Below are 1,717 nucleotides of genomic sequence, written 5' to 3'. Positions count from 1 at the left end.
ATAAATTGGTTATTTCGTTATTTTTTGAAAGAGTTTTGAAAGATAAAAATAAAAAAACGTGATCTTTTAGTTTCTGATTCTGAACTAATTTGTGTTTTTACATACATTACATATGTCGGAGGACATGTTCAGGTTTTGATGGATGAGTTTCTTTTTCAGAAAAACAAACAAACAGAAGTCTCCTAATAATAAAAAAAATCCTTTGTTTCCTTTTTTTTAAGATAAAAAAGTATTTTGTAGTTTTTGTTTTTAAATTCTGAAATAAAACTGATTCAAAGTAACAACAAACAAGAAAAGAAAAGAAAAGAAAAATGTTAACGCACAATCCGTTTGTGTCCTGGAGATGAAAACACTGCTTTCGAGTTGAATAAATTCCTATTTTTTTTTTTTTAAATAGTTTTCATTATATATATAAAAAATCCACAAAGTCAGCTTCCCGTCAGTGCACCGGCACCGCGGACTGCAGCGCAGCGGAGGCCGAGGCAGAGAGCGCCTCTCCGGGCGCCGCGGGGCTGCTCTGTCCGGTGGCTGTCTGCGGGGATGTGGGGCTCAGAGACTGGGGAGAGTTTGCCAGGAAGGCCGGGATGTGTGTGTGCAGCCCCGGCGGGAGCCCCGGCATGGAGGCCGGGGTGGCTTTAATGGGCACGGGGATGGCGGGAAGAGTCTGCCCGCCGTGGCACAGCGACTTGAGCGGCATGTACGCGGAGTACTCCGCCGCGCTGTCCATCATTCCGGAGCCGTACATGTGCGGCCAGGCCGGGGGCAGCTGGCTGTGCAGCGGCGGGTATCCCGCAGAGGAAAAGGCCGCCAACCCGCCCGGCATCTTGTACTCTCTGGCGATGATGTTCTCTATGGCGAAAGGGTGTTTGAAGCCGGACGGCTGCGACACGGAGCTGTACCCGCCCGGCATGTGTGGAAGCGGTAGGTGCCCGGCGGAGGCCGCGGCGTGCAGCGCGCTGAGCCGCAGCTTGGCCTGCTGCTGCTGCTGCTGCTGCTGCAGGAAGAGAGCCGCGTCCTGCGGCTTTGTGGCAGCCAGCGGGTCTGTCACCTGCATGCCACCCACTTTAAATCGCTTCCGGCGTCGCAGGAAACTCCCGTTCTCAAACATGTCTCCGCAGCTCGGGTGCAGAGCCCAGAAGCTGCCCTTCCCGGGCTGGTCCGGTCTGCGCGGGATCTTTATGAAGCAGTCGTTGAAGGAGAGGTTGTGCCGCAGGGAGTTCTGCCAGCGCTGCGTGTTCTCCCGGTAGTACGGGAACCGGTCCATGATGAACTTGTAGATGTCGCTGAGGGGGAGCATCTTCTCCGGGCAGCTCTGGATGGCCATGGCCGTGAGGGAGATGTAGGAGTAGGGAGGCTTCTGGTCGCTGTACGTGTTCCTCCCCGGCCGAGGCATTTTATTCTGCTGAACAGGTGTGTGCAGAAACTCTTTCCCCCCACCTCCGCTCAAGTTGAGCGGTCTGTGAAGTTAAATGTGGCCGAGAAAAGTGGCTACGGTTCCGGTGCTTTCAGCTGCTGTTGCAGGTAAGTTTCCCCGACACAAAGTGGCTGTCATGCGGCAACAACAGCTAACTTTAGACACCAAAAGGATGGACTAATGAGAGGCAAAACTTGTGCAGGAATTTCTTTTACGTTTTTTCGACATAAGTGTTTAAAAATGCCTAAAAGTTTAGTTTAAAAAAAAATGTCTTGCATGTCCAGTTATCACAGAGAAGTAGGC

The 1,717-nt window shown here is 51.4% G+C and overlaps 1 protein-coding gene across 1 annotated transcript; it reads right to left on the bottom strand.

Moving 5' to 3' along the window:
* Nucleotides 1-439: 439 nt before the first annotated feature.
* On the bottom strand, nt 440-1,522 carry LOC120556227 (forkhead box protein B1-like). The gene has a single exon (XM_039795678.1). It carries the CDS (start codon nt 1,391-1,393, stop codon nt 440-442), a length of 954 nt encoding a protein of 317 aa, XP_039651612.1. The 5' UTR covers nt 1,394-1,522.
* Between the last annotated feature and the right edge of the window lie 195 nt (nt 1,523-1,717).

The sequence above is a fragment of the Perca fluviatilis genome, chromosome 3 (genome assembly GCF_010015445.1).
Source record: "Perca fluviatilis chromosome 3, GENO_Pfluv_1.0, whole genome shotgun sequence".
NCBI classification, from domain to species: Eukaryota; Metazoa; Chordata; class Actinopteri; order Perciformes; family Percidae; genus Perca; species Perca fluviatilis.
The sequence above is the reverse complement of the archived record's forward strand: the minus strand, read 5'-3'. Positions and strand labels throughout refer to the sequence as shown.